This window comes from Thalassophryne amazonica, chromosome 15 (assembly GCF_902500255.1).
Source record: "Thalassophryne amazonica chromosome 15, fThaAma1.1, whole genome shotgun sequence".
Lineage (NCBI taxonomy): Eukaryota > Metazoa > Chordata > Actinopteri > Batrachoidiformes > Batrachoididae > Thalassophryne > Thalassophryne amazonica.
Window position 1 is genome coordinate 58,562,548 of NC_047117.1, and position 15,386 is coordinate 58,577,933.

The window sequence follows — 15,386 nt, forward strand, 5'->3', positions numbered from 1 at the left end:
GAACATCACCAAGAAACATGTTGCACTGAAACAAATCCTTTGAACCTTCATTCCATCAGACATGGAGGAAAAGCTCACAGTGAGAGGACGTTCTTCGTTTGATGTTTGTGCAATGTGATATGAATGAATGAATGAATGAATGAATGAATGAATGAATGAGGAAACGAATAAGACATGGAGACCTTATTTAGCCATCAAGGTCTCCTTTTGTGAGTCAAATAGGGACCCCTGCCTGCGGCACCACCACCACTGGCCACCATCTCTCCATCTAATCCAATTTATTAACTGCTCTCTAAATTCAGATTCCCATAACAATTGTTTGCCTGTGACTTCCTCTCTTTGTGTCATTATTTCCCTATAACTCTGATAAGTCATACAGTGAACAGTTGTCTGCTTGTACAAACCAGATAAGAGAACATATGAGTTAAGTAGACTGACATAAGTAGATCAAACTTTACTGTAGGTTCATTAGTAATCTGTGCTGTTATACAGAAATGTGTGAGGAGTTCTATGCCAACACAAAAGATTGCTACATGGATGGATCTAATACGATGGATGGAGTGATGATTTATGAAAATTATAGGGTGCCAAAATTAGAAGACAAATCGACTGAGGACCAACAGGAAGGTACTGAACCCCTTTGTTTCATACGTCAGATATAAACTGTCTGTAGAGTTTAGCTGTTTCATTCCAGCGTAAAAGGGATTACATCTTTTTTGCCATAACAATATCAAATTATAACATTTTTAATATGTGCTACCTTTAAAATGTTTTACAGTTATTATTTCAAATAACAGTCAAGTATAATAACTGAGCATGTCTGATTTCAAAATACTCTGTAATTGTCTTGTATATGCCAACTCTAAGGACAAAGTGACAAATTTAATTACTCTAAAAGTAATTCTAATCACTGCTTATGTTTGCTTATAGCTGCTTCGGTAACTGTAGATTCACGAAAGAAGAATCTTTTCATTGCTGCTGGAGTGTTTCTGGGTGTGCTGTGTCTTCTCACTGCAATCGCTGTCCTGGTGATCCAGTGTGAGTTTTCTAACACTGAACGACTAAAACATTTTGCTCCCTGTGAAAACTGAAGTTACAACAATGTCAAGCTGAACACAAAATCATTTCAGAACTGCTGTATGATATAGGTCAGTTGTGTCCAAACTATTCCAGAAAGGGCCAAGAGGGTGCAGGTTTTCTTTGGACCACATCATGCACTGCTATTGAGAAACAAAAAATAGTCCAAACAAATGGACTATTATGTGTGAAAACACCCTCAGACAATGCTTGCTCAACAACTGAGGGCAGTGAGGGTTGCCACGTGATTGACATTTTATTTGTAGACTTAAGGTTATGTCGATAATCTGAGTCATTGTAACTTTTATACCCTGTCATACATAGCCAGAATCATGCAGAATGACATCAGAATGACGAATGAGAGCACATCCAAAACTTGTCGGGTTTCAGTTCCAAAACATTCTGACAGCCATCTGCGGGAGCCACTACAGTTTGATGTACAGTGTGATGCACATGTTCAAAACCCTCCGTGCAGCGTCGAGATGAGACACCTATTGGACCGTGGTCCATGTGCAGTCTGAGGACCATCTGACCACAATTTACATATTCTGATGCCCGCAAAACAGGATACGAAATGATTTGTGTGCATATGAGGGAACCTCAAGATAGATCTGGCACGGCAAAGCCTGCCAGTATGACCCGCACGTACTACATATAATAATGTCTGCTCCCCCCCTCCCCCCCCCACACACACACCACCCCAGAGCACGGAACTGTTGTAAAGTATGTGGCACATTTCATCATGATAATAATTCAGAAATATTATCATGTACAGTGAATATAAACAGCGGCTATCAAACTGAAAGCTCCATGCGCTACTGAGCGCATACCGCCACAAATCTGAACAGGCTGTTATATCCACAATAGACCTTACAGTACAGATATTTGTCCATTCCTTCCCATGGGAGACTTAAATAATGTGCACTATTGTCTCCATCATATCTCTATATACCACAGGCTGCTGTGCCTCTCTGTGGTGTACAGTAATGCATCATTGCACACGTCAGGCTCAGAGCTGAACGGATCTCACCGCTGTAATATATGATCACCTTCTAACTCTGTAGGAGATATGACATGGAACTGTTGTGCCAGGCCATGACAGCATTAATAAACATAAATCTCACCTCCAAACAACGGCCCATGAGTGTTTCACAGCGCAGGGTGGACATAGAGCCGACACCGCAGCCTGTGGTTAAAATCCTCTCACCCGGCTGCTGTGTGCTGGAATCAACCATGCAAAAATCAATCCCATGTGATAATCCAACCATCGTAGTGTTCAGAGTTGCGTTGAGTTGCTGAAATGAGCCAAAGCGCGCACACACACACAAAAAAAAGAAATTAAAGTTCCCTGGAAAGGCTACATCTGACCCATGGGACAGCATGGCCTACTGCTAGCAGTGTCCAGCAGCTTTCAACAGCATGCACACACGCTCCCCATGCACAAGTGCGCACACATAGCTGAGCATTAAGCCATTGTGAACACACACACACACACACACACACACACACACACACACACACACACACACACACACACACACACACACACACACACACACACACACACACACACAGTGATCACGTCATCAGTCCAGCACCTCTGCTCTTCGCACACACAAGTGGGGCCAGTAGTGCTGTGAAGGGAAGGACGAACGCAGATGTGATTAAATGAGTGAGTGAGTGACCACACCATGCAGGCTTTGACACATATGGTGTGAATCCGGTTCATATGTTGGTTGTACTTCGATGTTCAGTACCGGCAGGGACTGTGCAAAGGGAGGAAAACAGCGCTGCCTCCCACTCCGGTCCTGTGTTTGCCATCCAAACGTTTGGACAATCCAAACTTTGGACATCAGGCAGTCTTCAGCACCTTTTATGGCCATCTGACAGCAGACTGTGTCATCTACCTGTTGTCTACATACGCTTTGGATGTCAGCGTGCAGGTATGGATGAGGTAATCTGGATGCGTTCTGACACAGCTGACCACGCCTCTTTTCCTCCCGATTTATGGCAATATTGGCCATGTTGGGCTGGTTTCTGCACATTCTCGCAATGTGTGATGGGGGCTTTAATGGGGATTTTCTGATTGAACAACCCAAAATCAATAAAGTACAGTGGCCGTGCAAAGGGGGGGCTTGAGGGGGCTTAAGCCCCCCAATAATTCTGCCAATAATGTGAATAGCGACTGACATATTTGTGGATCTCAACTGCAGTTTTGCGCTGAGAATGTCTCAATATTGCGTAACTGAGCAAAGTGATTAATGTGTGTTCGGTGATCCGCCAATGCTGAATCACCGTTCACAAACAGAACATTCAGTTTTGCAAATGAACATTTATTTGTAAAAACCCACACAAAAGTTACAAATCAGAAATTTGTGATGTGGATCACAAAGCACGTGTACAAATCAAAGGATATTTGTAAATCACCCTCTGTGCATTTGCAAGTATTAATGAGACAAATTTAACTCCATACTCCAAAAATTTAGTTTTCCTAAAAATGTATTATGGCCACTCTTAAACTTCACTTATCTTTATAATTTTACTACTGGTAAATTTTAGAAGAATTTATTTAGATGAGATATACTTATTGTCTCACAGGAATATATCACAATTATCTGGGAACTACTTTTTGTGCAGGAATTCATCAAGCACGTCGGCCACAGTTGCGCACTAACACAGAATATACAGAATATATCGTTGTTCGGCCAAAACCTCAGTGTTAAATTAGCAATAAATCTTTGATATAGCCAATTTGTGTAAGGTTGATTCCATGCATTGTCTTGAGCAACATTTCAATTAATTCAGTTTGTATACCTATGTGCAAGTTTACTGAACTTGCAATCATTCTAAGTGATGTGTGTGCATTGATACTACATTTTAGAGGAGCACGGGTGACTAAAATATATACCTTGGTATTTATAAAGGAATTTACTATATATTGTTCATTTCAACGGCATTTTGTGGAGCCCCTCCAACTTTTACTCCCCAGCTCCCCCAACAAAAATTTCCTGGCGCCGCCACTGATAAAGTACACCCATAACCATTCAGGAAGCAAAATCTTTTTTGTCCATTTCTATTTACTGCCCCAAGCTGTAATTAATGCTTCATCCATCCACATTCTTTCTTGGTTGACAGTCAATGAAGACAAAAGAAACTGGAACATAGAGAGGAGTCAGTTTGAGATGAACAACTACAACCTGACCAAGGAAAGAGACAACCTTCAGACCAATAACAACAGACTAGAAAGACTCAGCTTCAACCTGACCCAAAACATGAGCCAGTTAAATATTGAGAAAGACAACTTGAAGGCCATTAACAGGAACCTCAGCCAAGAAAAAAAGCAACTACACTCACAGCTTTCAAGTAAGTGAAATAGTTTGATTTGAACACAAGCACAAGAGGACAAACTTTAATGTATATTCTTTGAAAGTTGACCATCAGTATTTATTTATTTATTTATTGTTCTTTGATAAGCTTCATCATTATTTTGCTGTGGTTTTTTTTGCGAGTTAAGATTCACTGGTGTTTTTTTTCCCGCGAACAGAGGCATTGGCAGAGGCGTGTGCTTATGGGAACAGTTTTGGTGGCAGCTGTTATTTGTTCTCCATCACACAAAAAACCTGGGCCGACAGCAAAGCAGAATGTGAAAAACTTGCTGCACACCTGGTGACTATATCTAGTGAAGATGAACAGGTGAGTCAGATGTTGAATTGAACAATTAGAAAGTTTGATTTAATCATATTTCATGCCCTTAGAATCATGTTTATACAGCTCAGGCAGGTGCAGGTTCTTACAACCCCAATTCCAATGAAGTTGGGACGTTGTGTAAAATGTAAAATTTGTGCAAATATTTGCTCATTTTGAAATGGATGCCTGCAACACATTTCAAAAATGCTGGGACAGTGGTATGTTGTCCACTGTGTTACATCACCTTTGTTTCTCTCTACACTCAATAAGCATTTGGGAACTGAGGGCACTAATTGTGAGCGTCATGGTTGGGTATAAAAGGAGCATCCCCAAAAGGCTCAGCCGTTCACAAGCAAAGATGGGGCGAGGATCACCACTTTGTGAACAACCGTGTAAAAAAAATAGTCAAACAGTTTAAGAATAAAGTTTCTGAACGTTCAATTGCAAGGAATTTAGTGATTCCATCATCGACAGTCCATAATATAATCAGAAGATTCAGAGAATCTGGAGAACTTTCTACACGTAAGCGGCAAGGATGAAAACCAACATTGAATGCCCGTGACATTCGATCCCTCATGCGGCACTGCATTAAAACCAACATCATTGTGTAAAGGATCTTATCGCATGGGCTGAGGAACACTTCAGAAAACCATTGTCAGTCAACACAGTTCATCGCTGCATCTACAAGTGCAAGTTAAAACTCTACCATGCAAAGCGAAAGCCATACAGCAACAACATCCAGAAACACCTTTTCTGGGCCTGAGCTCATTTGAAATGGACAGATGCAAAGTGGAAAAGTGTGCTGTGGTCTGATGAGTCCACATTTCAAATTGTTTTTGGAAATCATGTATGTCGTGTCCTCTGGACAAAAGAAGAAAAAGACCATCCAGATTGTTACCAGCGCAAAGTTCAAAAGCCAGCATCTGTGATGGTATGGGGGTGTGTTAGTGCCCATGGCATGGGCAACTTACACATCTGTGATGGCACCATCAATGATAAAAGGTACATTCAGGTTTTGGAGCAACACATGCTGCCATCCAAGAAACATCTTTTTCAGGGACGTCCCTGCTTATTTCAGCAAGACAATGCTAAGCCACATTCTGCACGTGTTACAACAGTGTGGCTTCGTAGTAAAAGAGTGCGGGTACTAGACTGGCCTGCCTGCTTTCCAGACCTGTTGCCCATTGAAAATGTGTTGTGCATTATGAAGTGGAAAATACGACAACGGAGACCCCGGACTGTTGAACAACTGAAGTTGTACATCTAGCAAGAATGGGAAAGAAGGAAACGTGATGTAACAGTGATAAACATACCACTGTCCCAACTTTTTTGAAACGTGTTGCAGGAATGCATTTCAAAATGGGCAAATATTTGCACAAAAACAATAAAGTTTATCAGTTTGAACATTAAATATCTTGTCTTTGTGGTGTATTCAATTGAATGTAGGTTGAAGGGCATTTGAAAATCATTGTATTCTGTTCTTATTTCCATTTTATACAATGTCCCAACTTCATTGGAATTGGGGATGCATTTATTTAAACAACTGTTGCTGTTTGTTAACCCTTTTTTCCCCACAACAAAAGTTTGAGGTTCGACTTCATCATCCATGGTTTGGTGGCAATTATGGGCTGTTCAGGGATATTAGAAAGAGGACTTTTACCTGACCTGACCTGACCATATTATTGATTATCAGGTTCAATTCAAGGACTGTAGAATTATTTGGACTAAAAAGTTGATGTGTCATGAAAAATACTGAAGTCCAGCTGTCTTTGACTAAATTTCTAGATACTGTTGAAAACAATTCATGAGGTGACTTTAGTTGAGGTGGTCATTAGGGTGTCTATTAAATGATGGACTGTTGGGTTAAATCCATGATTGCTGCTGAGTGTCTGTGTGTTCTTGTTCAAAACATTGGTCACTAAAACTGCTGAACTTTGGGATGGTGCCCCTCCACAGATGGACCCCCAATAATGTGGGGAAAAGTTTTTGAGAGCATAAAACACGAGACACATCATGTGCTTGTCGCTGTGCTCTGCCAAGTTAATAAGTTAGCAATAGATGAGAGAAACATGATGCCAACAGGGTTGGAAAATATGTTAACATCGAGCAGAACAGGAAAGAAAACCACAGTTGAATGTGGATGGGGATGGTGGTCATTTTTAACCCTCAAGTGACCAAACTATTTAATAACAGAGTGGAGTCATTTATGACCCGGTTATATTTTATTCTTTTTTTAATGGCTTTATTTGTGTTTATCATGCTATAGCATATTTAAATAAACAGAATACTTCATCCATCAAATCCATTTTCTTCCGCTTCATCCGAGGTCGGGTCATGGGGGCAGCAGCTCAAGCAAACCCGCCCAGACCTCCTGATCCACACACACCTCCCCCAGCTCCTCCGGTGGAATCCCGAGGCATTCCCAATCCAGCCACAAGACCCTCCAGCGTGTCCTGGGTCTTCCCCGGGGCCTCCTCCCAATGGAACGTGCCCAGAACACCTCTCCAGCGAGGCGTCCAGGGGCACCCAAGAAAGATCTCGAGCCACCTCAGCTGGCTCCTTGCGACATAGAGGAGCAGCGGCTCAACTCCGAGCTCCTCCCGAGTGACCGAGCTCCTCACCCTATCTCTAAGGGAGCGCCGAGCCACCCTGCTGAGGAAACTCATCTCAGCCGCTTGTACTCGCGATCTTGTTCTTTCGGTCATGAGCCAAATCTCATGACCATAGGTGAGGGTCAGAACGTAGATCGATCGGTAAATCGAGAGCTTTGCTCCCCTGCTCAGCTCTCTCTTCACCATGACGGTCCGATACAGCGACCGCATCACTGCAGATGCTGCACCGATCTGTCTGTCGACCTCACGCTCCATCCGTCTTTCTCTCGTGAACAAGACCCCGAGATACTTAAACTCCTCCACTTGAGGCAAGGACACTCCACTGACCTGAAGAGGGCAAAGCACCTTTTTCCGGTCGAGAACCATGGCCTCGGATTTGGAGGTGCTGATTTTCATCCCGGACGCTTCACACTTGGCTGCAAACCACTCCAGTGCATGCTGAAGATCCTGATTTGAGGAAGCCAACAGAACCACATCATCTGCAAACAGCAGAGATGAGATTCTGTGGTTCCCAAAATGGACCCCCCTACACCCTGACTGCACCTAGAAATTCTGTCCATAAAGGTAATGAACACAACCGCTGACAAAGGGCAGCCCTGGTGGAGGCCAACGTGCACTGGAAACAGGCTTGACTTAATGCGAATCAAGCTCCTGCTGCGGTCGTACAGGGACTGGATATCCCTTAACAAAGGACCCCGGACCCCGTACTCCCGGAGCAACCCCCCACAGGGCGCCTCAAGAGACACGGTTGAATGCCTTCTCCAAATCCACAAAACTCATGTGGCTTGGGTGGGCAAAGTCCCACTAGCCCTTGAGCACCCGATGGAGGGTGTAGAGCTGGTCCAGTGTGCCATGACCAGGACGAAAACCACACTGCTCCTCCTGAATCCAAGGTTCAACTATCGGTCGAATTCTCCTCTCCAGTACTCTGGAATAGTCCTTACTGGGGAGGCTGAGGAGTGTGATCCTCCTATAATTGGAACACATCCTCCGGTCCGCCTTCTTAAACAGAGGGACCATCACCCCGGTCTGCCAATCCAAAGGCACTGTCCCCGACCGCCACATGATGTTGCAGAGACGTGTCAACCAAGACAGTCCCACAACATCCAGAGACTTAAGGTACTCCGGACGGATTTCATCCACCCCAGGAGCCTTGCCACCGAGAAGCTTTCTGACCACTCCGGTGACTTTGGCCTGGGTGATGGATGAGTCTGCCTCTGAGTTCCCAGTCTCTGCTTCCTCCTCAAAAGACGTGATGATGGGATTGAGGAGATCCTCGAAGTATTCCTTCCACTGCCCGACAACATCCCAAGTCAGGGTCAACAGCTCCCCACCCGCACTATACACAGTGTTGGTGGAGAGCTGCTTCCACCTCCGGAGGCGTTGGATGGTTTGCCAGAATTTCTTCGAGGCCGACCAATAGTTCTCCTCCATGGCCTTCTTGAACTCCTCCCAGACCCAAGATTTTGCCTCTGTGACCGCACAGGCTGCAGCACACTTCCGGTACCTGTCAGCTGCCTCCAGAGTCCTACCTGCCAACAAAGACAAGTAGGATTCTTTCTTCAGCTTGACGGCATCCCTTACTTCCGGCGTCCACCACCGGGTTCGGAGATTGCCACCACAACAGACACCAGAGACCTTGCGACCACAGATATGAGCGGCCCCATCGACAATGGAGGTGGAGAACATGGTCAACTCGGACTCCATGTGTCCAACCTCCCCTGGGATCTGGGAGAAGCTCTCTCTGAGGTGGGAGTTGAAGACCTCGCTGACAGAGGGTTCCGCCAGTTGTTCCCAGCAGACCCTCACAATATGTTTGGGCCTGCCAGGTCTGACCGACTTCCTCTCCTCCCAGCGGATCCAACTCACCACCAGTTGGTGATCGGTTGACAGCTCAGCCCCTCTTTTCACCCGAGTGACCAAGACACGTGGCTGAAGGTCAGATGATAGTCGATCATCGACCTCAGTCTCAGGGTGTCCTGGTGCCACGTGCACTTATGGACACGTTTGTGCTCGAACATGGTGTTCGTGATGGACAAACTGTGGCTAGCACAGAAGTCCAACAACTGAACACCACTCGGGTTCAGATCAGGGAGGCCGTGCTTCCTGATTACCCCCCTCCAGGTCTCACTGTCGCTGCCCATGTGGGTGTTGAAGTCCCCCAGGAGAACAATGGAGTCCCCAGTCGGAGCACTATCTAGTACCCCCCCCCCCCCCCCATGGACTCCAAGATGGGCAGGTTCTCTGCACTGCTGCTCAGCCCGTAGCCAGAGACAATAGTGAGAGCCCCCTCCCCAACCCGAAGGCGTAGGGACATGACCCTCTCATTCACCAGGGTGAACTCCAACACAGGGCGACTGAGCTGGGGAGCAATGAACAATGCTACACCTGCCCGCCGCCTCTCCCGTGGGCAATCAATCAATCAATCAATCAACTCTTTTTTTATATAGCGCCAAATCACAACAAACAGTTGCCCCAAGGCGCTCCATATTGCAAGGCAAGGCCATACAACAATCATGAAAAACCCCAACGGTCAAAACGACCCCCTGTGAGCAAGCACCTGGCAACAGTGGGAAGGAAAAACTCCCTCCCAACAGGAAGAAACCTCCAGCAGAACCAGGCCCAGGGAGGGGCAGTCTTCCGCTGAGACTGGCTGGGGCTGAGGGAAAGAACCAGGAAAAAGACACGCTGCGGAGGGGGGCAGAGATCGATCACCAATGATTAAATGCGGAGTGATGCATACAGAGCAAAAAGAGAAAGAAACAGTGCATCATGGGAACCCCCCCACAGTCTACGTCTAAAGCAGCATAACCAAGGGATAGTCCAGGGTCACCCGATCCAGCCCTAACTATAAGCCTTAGCGAAAAGGAAAGTTTTAAGCCTAATCTTAAAAGTAGAGAGGGTATCTGTCTCCCTGATCTGAATTGGGAGCTGGTTCCACAGGAGAGGAGCCTGAAAGCTGAAGGCTCTGCCTCCCATTCTACTCTTACAAACCCTAGGAACTACAAGTAAGCCTGCAGTCTGAGAGCGAAGCGCTCTATTAGGGTGATATGGTACTACGAGGTCCCTGAGATAAGATGGGACCTGATTATTCAAAACCTTATAAGTAAGAAGAAGAATTTTAAATTCTATTCTAGAATTAACAGGAAGCCAATGAAGAGAGGCCAACACGGGTGAGATATGCTCTCTCCTGCTAGTCCCCGTCAGTACTCTAGCTGCAGCATTTTGAATTAACTGAAGGCTTTTTAGGGAACTTTTAGGACAACCTGATAATAAAGAATTACAATAGTCCAGCCTAGAGGAAATAAATGCATGAATTAGTTTTTCAGCATCACTCTGAGACAAGACCTTTCTGATTTTAGAGATATTGCGTAAATGCAAAAAGGCAGTCCTACATATTTGTTTAATATGCGCTTTGAATGACATATCCTGATCAAAAATGACTCCAAGATTTCTCACAGTATTACTAGAGGTCAGGGAAATGCCATCCAGAGTAAAGATCTGGTTAGACACCATGCTTCTAAGATTTGTGGGGCCAAGTACAATAACTTCAGTTTTATCTGAGTTTAAAAGCAGGAAATTAGAGGTCATCCATGTCTTTATGTCTGTAAGACAATCCTGCAGTTTAGCTAATTGGTGTGTATCCTCTGGCTTCATGGATAGATAAAGCTGGGTATCATCTGCGTAACAATGAAAATTTAAGCAATACCGTCTAATAATACTGCCTAAGGGAAGCATGTATAAGGGCAATGCCAGAAAAGTGGAGCGCCCAGCCCATCTCCAGGCATTGGGTACCAGAGCCCAAGCTGTGCGTGGAGGTGAGCCCGACTATCTCTAGTTGGTACCTCTCAACCTTCCTTACAAGCTCAGGCTTGTTCCCCCCAGCGAGGTGACATTCCACGTCCTGACAGCCAGAGGCTGTGAGCGCGGATCGGGCCGCCCTCAACCGCCACCCAGTCCTCTCTGCACCTGAACCCCATGGCGTGTGGGTGTGCCCACATCACTCCTTCGGGCTGGACCCGGCCAGGCCCCATGGGCTAAGACCCAACCACCAGGTGCTTGTGCAGGAATTTCAACCCCAGGCCTGGCTCCAGGGTGGAGCCCCGGCTCCGCCATACCGGGCGACGACTCCATCCTTGATTTCATACTGGTCATGGGAGCTTCTGAACTGCCCTTAGTCTGACCCTTCCCCTATGACCTGTTTGCCGTGGGAGACCCTACCAGGGGCACAAAGCCACCAACAACATAGCTCCTAGGATCATCCAGGTACGCAAACTCCCCCATCACGATAACGTGACAGTTCGAGGGGGACCAGAATACTTCCCCTTATGAGGAAATACCTCATAAGGGGCACCACCCAATACGAAAGTGGAAAAATAATATAAAAAATGATCAGTCTCAAATCTAAAAATCATAAATTCAGAATACAGTTGATTAAACATTTGTCCTCAGCTGGACACAAGACAAACAACTGGCTTAATTTTAACATTTATTTACATATTTACAGGAACAAACACGTGTGACTGAAATTTTGTGAGTTTGGATAATGATTCATAGTTTTATTATTGAAGTGACATGAGACGTGAGGCTGAGAAACAAAGGGAAATAATGAGGAACTAAATATAAAAGGAAATTAAAAAGAATAAACTTAATTGGAATTTAGCAGTAAATTTTGGGTTCACAAAATTATAGCTGTTGTTAAAAAAAATTAAACTAAGCCTGTTTGCATCACTGACAGCAAAGACCATCAGAACAGTTCTCTGAACCCGGGTTGGGCGACATCATAAGTTTCAGGAGTTTTGGTCTGGGAACATCCTTTCAGCAGATGCTGATGATTCAGCCTGAGATGATTTCCTTGCACCCGTGGATCAGAGTTAGCTGGAACCCTGACTTCTCGTATGACTTCAGGGCTTTAGCTGTCCTTCCTGTTTCCAGAAGTATTTAACACAGAGAGATTCAGTAATTCATTGAGCAGCGCAGTCTCATTTGAGGGCAGGCAGAAAAGGGGTAAAATATGACGCATATGGTGTAATTTCTCACTTCTGGGGACAGAAAAACTGCACTTTCTCTGAGTTTTTTTGGCAAATTACATGCAAACAAAGTGAAAATGCAAAGAAAAAGCGATGATGCGGTGGAAAGTGGACGTGTTGCGGTTTATTTATGACCTAGTGCTCAAACGTGTCGAGGTCATTGTGTAGGCAAGAGACTGCAACTACTCTGGTTAGCTGTGTAGGCTAACAATTACCGACATGACCTCTCCCGTTTGCCTTGTCTTCCCTCCTCCACTGGGAACTGAAAAAAACTGCACTTTTCACAACTGCTTCTGTGATTGCAGCCGAAAACAAAACAACACACCATTTTCCAGTGCGAAGTTATTGTGTGTATATATTGCGCAACGGGAGCAGCTGTCCTCATAAGTGGTCAAATCCCGCAATATCACGCAGGACCAAACAAGACTGCACTGCCCGATAAGCTGTTCACCTGGTTGGAAGGCTTTAACCACTGTTTGCTGTCAGAATAATCTTCCAGCGGCTTCTCAAACTTGTAAAGCTTTTAAAAGGGTCAATACTTGGCAACACGAATTGTAGAGAAAAAATTTAAGTTAACTTTAAGCATTTGTCATTAAGTGAAGAAGAATTTGGCAGCGACAGAATGGCGGCTTAGTGATTAGCACTGTTGCCTTCCAACAAGAATGTCATGGGAATGATTCCCACGTGTGGCCTTTTTGTGTGGAATGTGCATGTTCACCCTGTGCTTGCGTAGGTTCCCTCCGCATGCTCCGGCTTCCTCCTACATCCAAAGACATGCAGGTTAAGTGAGTTGGAAACTTGTAAGAAAGTAAAGTGCTTTTTATTGTCATAGTACATACATATATACAACTCTAATTCCAATGAAGTTGGGACGTTGTGTAAAATGTAAATAAAAACAGAATACAATGATTTGCCAATCCTCTTCAACTATATTCAATTGAATACACCACAAAGACAAGATATTTAATGTTCAAACTGATAAACTTTATTGTTTTTGTGCAAATATTTACTCATTTTGAAACACGTTTCAAAAAAGCTGGGACAGTGGTATGTTTACCACTGTGTTACATCACCTTTCCTTCTAACAACACTCAATAAGTGTTTGGGAATTTTGTATCGACAAAATGTTTCAGATTTTTGAGTTCAGCTCATGAAACATGGAAGCAAAAACAAGTGTTGCGGGTTTTTTTTAATGTTGTTCAGTGTGTGTGTGTGTGTGTGTGTGTGTGTGTCTGTTTGTGTGTGTGTCAGTGGCGGCGCTCCCCCCCCCCCCCCCCAGCCCCCCCAATACTTCTGCCAATAATGTGAATAGCGACTGACATATTTTTGGATCTCAACTGCAGTTTTGCACTGAGAATGTCTCAATACTGTGTAACTGAGCAAAGTGATGAATGTGTGTGTTCCTTCACAAACAGAATTTTCAGTTTCGCAAATGACTGTAAAAACCCACACACAAGTTACAAATCAGAAATTTGTGATGTGGATCACAAAGCATGTGTACAAATCAAAGGATATTTGTAAATCACCCTCTGTGCATTTGCAAGTATTAATGAGACAAATTTAACTCCATACTCAACTTTACCTTGTATGTGCTTTTTATATGTGTTCATGTACCGGGCCGGCTTATGTGTGTGTTATGTGTGTGTTGTCTGTCGTCATGAGGCCGGTCAAGGTTTGCTCAGCCCTGCTGTTGACCTAAGGCAGGATATACACTCAACAAAAATATAAACGCAACACTTTTGGTTTTGCTCCCATTTTGTATGAGATGAACTCAAAGATCTAAAACTTTTTCCACATACACAATATCACCATTTCCCTCAAATATTGTTCACAAACCAGTCTAAATCTGTGATAGTGAGCACTTCTCCTTTGCTGAGATAATCCATCCCACCTCACAGGTGTGCCATATCAAGATGCTGATTAGACACCATGATTAGTGCACAGGTGTGCCTTAGCCTGCCCACAATAACATGCACATGCAACAGGAACATGTTCCTTTGTGCATATGACAATAAAATTCTTTTGAATCCTTGAATACTCCAAAAATTTAGTTTTTGTTGTGTGGGCCGCCAGAAGAGGAGGTACTGCTGGCCCACCACCAGAGGGCGCCCTGCCTGAAGTGCGGGCTTCAGGCACGAGAGGGCGCAGCCGCCTCACAGGAGCAGCCAGGGTGACAGCTGTCACGCATCACCTGCAACAGCTGTTACCCATCATCTGATCAGCAGGGGAATATCAGCAGGACGACGCCTCCACCTCTTTGCCGAGATATCGTTCTACCTGGAAGGTAACGTGCTCAGCTGACTGGTTAACAGTGATCTTTTGTGACTTTTGTGAGTTGTTTAGCTGACTCCTTTTCCAACGAGTGGTGGAGGTAGTTTTCCTGCCGTGCGGATTCCTGGGTGCAGACGCACCCACATTTAATTGTCCTTTTGTTCCTCGCCAGCAGTACCAGGTCCGACACGCGAAGGCAGTGGCCACCTGGAAGTTCGGGACTTGGCGGCTCCAGTATTCCCGAGGTCTGGTGGCGGAGGAAATCGTGTGGTTCCGGTTCTGCTTTGGACAGACGTCTCCTATCTTCAAGCCTGCCCACACGACACCTTTTGTGATTTGGCTTTTGTCTATTGTTGTAATCTGATTGTAGTTGTTGTGCCCATTCACAACAGTAAAGTGTTGTTATTTGACCTCATCCATTGTCCGTTCATTTGTGCCCCCTGTTGTGGGTCCGTGTACCTACACTTTCCCAACAGGATATCTCGGCCAACGTCATGGACCCCGAGGGGCGTCAACCGGCTGTTGAACGGCCAATGGAAGAGCAGGGCGCACAGGCGTCTGCAGGAGGAATGGTCGGTGAGTTGCAGCGAATCCTCACCGCTTTTACTGCTCGGATGGATCTGATGACCGAGCAGAACGTCCTCCTTAACCGCAGGGTGGAGGCTCTCGCCGCGCAGGTGGAGGCGCGCCCTCAGGGCGCTGCTGCGGC

At 45.1% G+C, this 15,386-nt stretch overlaps 1 protein-coding gene across 1 annotated transcript in view; it reads left to right on the forward strand.

The window, feature by feature from the left end:
- Positions 1 to 411: 411 nt before the first annotated feature.
- Positions 412 to 15,386, forward strand: part of LOC117526891 (hepatic lectin-like) — a 39,553-nt gene continuing 24,578 nt past the window's right edge. Inside the window, exons 1-4 of the mRNA XM_034188972.1 lie at positions 412 to 627; positions 931 to 1,038; positions 4,213 to 4,440; positions 4,622 to 4,770. Coding sequence (XP_034044863.1) covers positions 495 to 627; positions 931 to 1,038; positions 4,213 to 4,440; positions 4,622 to 4,770 — 618 coding nt within the window. The 5' untranslated portion in view covers positions 412 to 494. The remainder of the gene's footprint in view (positions 628 to 930; positions 1,039 to 4,212; positions 4,441 to 4,621; positions 4,771 to 15,386) is intronic.